Here is a 1,808-nt window from a genome sequence, read left to right on the forward strand (position 1 = left end):
GCTCCCGCCCCCTTGGAGAAGCCCATCGTCCTCATGAAGCCCCGGGAGGAGGGGAAGGGTCCTGTGGCCTCGACAGGCGCCTCGACCCCTGAGGGTACTGCCCCGCCGCCCCCGGCAGCCCCTGCCCCACCGAAGGGAGAGAAGGAGGGGCAGCGTCCCACGCAGCCCGTGTACCAGATCCAGAACCGGGGCATGGGCACTGCCGCACCGGCCGCCATGGACCGTGAGTTGGGTTGGCGGTGGGACTCGGGGGGAGTGGGCCAGCCCGCCCTCCTGCCTAGACCCTGACGGAGCCCTCTGTCCCCTGCTCTCTCCTGTCTGCAGCCGTCGTGGGCCAGGCCAAGCTGCTGCCCCCGGAGCGCATGAAGCACAGCATCAAGCTGGTGGACGACCAGATGAACTGGTGCGACAGCGCCATCGAGGTAGGTGGGGCTGCCTCTCTCCCTGCTGGCCCCCGGCCTCCTGCTGGGTGTCACTCCCCAGCCAGCCACCAGCCGCAGCCACAGCTAGGCCGTGGGGGGAGGGAGGGGTGGGCAGGGGGAGCCTCAGTGTCCAGACTACAGTCTGGGTCTTGCTCTCCTTGCATCCTGGTGGTGCCCTGGCATCTCCGTCCCCATCCCTCCTGAGCGGTCAGACATGGACTGGTGCCCACTGCGCCCACCTCACTCCTGGCAGCCCCCACGCCTGTCCAGACATCACATGCCTGTGCCATCATGCCTGCCTCCAGCCTCCCACTCACCATGTCCCCTCCTCTGCCCCCTGCCCATCGGTCTGGACTCCAGCCCATTTCCCACTGAGCCATCCCTCTGTACCTCCGTTCTCTCACCAATGCCAGCCGGTTCCAAAAAAGCTCTTTGGTCAGGCTGTACCCTTCAGCACTGCCCTGTGGGACTTTGCTCCAGCACTGAACAGGTTCATGTGTCGAGTCAGGAAGCCAGGGTGGCTCTGGGGGCCCAGGGCTGGGCTGCTAACTACCAGGCAGGTGGCTCAAGCCCACCCGCCTCCTTGCAGGAGAAACATCCAGCCTGGACACCCTCCAGAGCACACCTGCTCTGTCCTCGTGCCACTGTGCGTGGTTGTCATTGAAACAACGGGGTCCTTCTCGCTGTTTGTTTCATTTTAACTGGTGACCGTGGGGCACAGCCCAGCCCAGGAATTCTGATTTCACATATTACGGGAGCGGGCCCAGGATCTGCTCCTCTGGTTCTGGGTTGGGCTGCTAAGCACGAGGTCAGAGGTTTGAAACTACCAGCTGCTCCTGGGGGGTGGGGGTAGGCGGGGAGATGAGGTTCTCCGTTCCTGTAAAGAAGAGTCATACTCCCCAAACCCACAGGGGCAGTTCTGCCCTGGCCCACAGGCTCCCTGTGGCTCAGGGCCGTGAGCGAGAGGAGGTGTTTGGGGAGCAGGGTGGGGAGGGGCAGGGTACAGGACCCTTCCCAGAGGCTGCCCTGAGCAGCCACAGGCACCGACAAGGCTGCATCTTCCTGGAGGGAGAGCTTGCCTGCCCTCTGGTGGTGGAAGTTAGCTGTACTGGCGGCCGAGTTGAAAGGCGGGAATTTCCCCAGGAGCTCCTTGGTACCGGCCTGAGCCAGGACAGCTGCTCCCGCCTTCCTCGTGCCTCCCCAGCTGCCCTCTGACCTGCGCCCTTCTCTTCCCAAGGCCATACCCTCCCCAGCTGCCCTCTGACCTGCGCCCTTCTCTTCCCAAGGCCATACGTAGCTTGCTCTTGCCGGGTTCCACACATATGGAAGTCCTTGCCGTTGTTGGGCCTCTGTAGGCTGTGTCCCACCTGAGAAGCCTCCCACACC

The 1,808-nt window shown here is 64.1% G+C and overlaps 1 protein-coding gene across 1 annotated transcript in view; it reads left to right on the plus strand.

The window, feature by feature from the left end:
* The window catches only part of SMG9 (SMG9 nonsense mediated mRNA decay factor), a 20,665-nt gene that overhangs the window by 9,132 nt on the left and 9,725 nt on the right, over nucleotides 1-1,808 (plus strand). The window contains 2 exon segments of the mRNA XM_030886394.2: nucleotides 1-223; nucleotides 325-422. The exon segment at nucleotides 1-223 is cut by the window's left edge and continues 1 nt beyond it. Of these exon segments, the coding sequence (XP_030742254.1) occupies nucleotides 1-223; nucleotides 325-422 (321 nt within the window).

The sequence above is a fragment of the Echinops telfairi genome, unplaced genomic scaffold (assembly GCF_000313985.2).
Source record: "Echinops telfairi isolate 266 unplaced genomic scaffold, ASM31398v2 ScPeMD7_655;HRSCAF=1070, whole genome shotgun sequence".
Taxonomy (NCBI): Eukaryota; Metazoa; Chordata; class Mammalia; order Afrosoricida; family Tenrecidae; genus Echinops; species Echinops telfairi.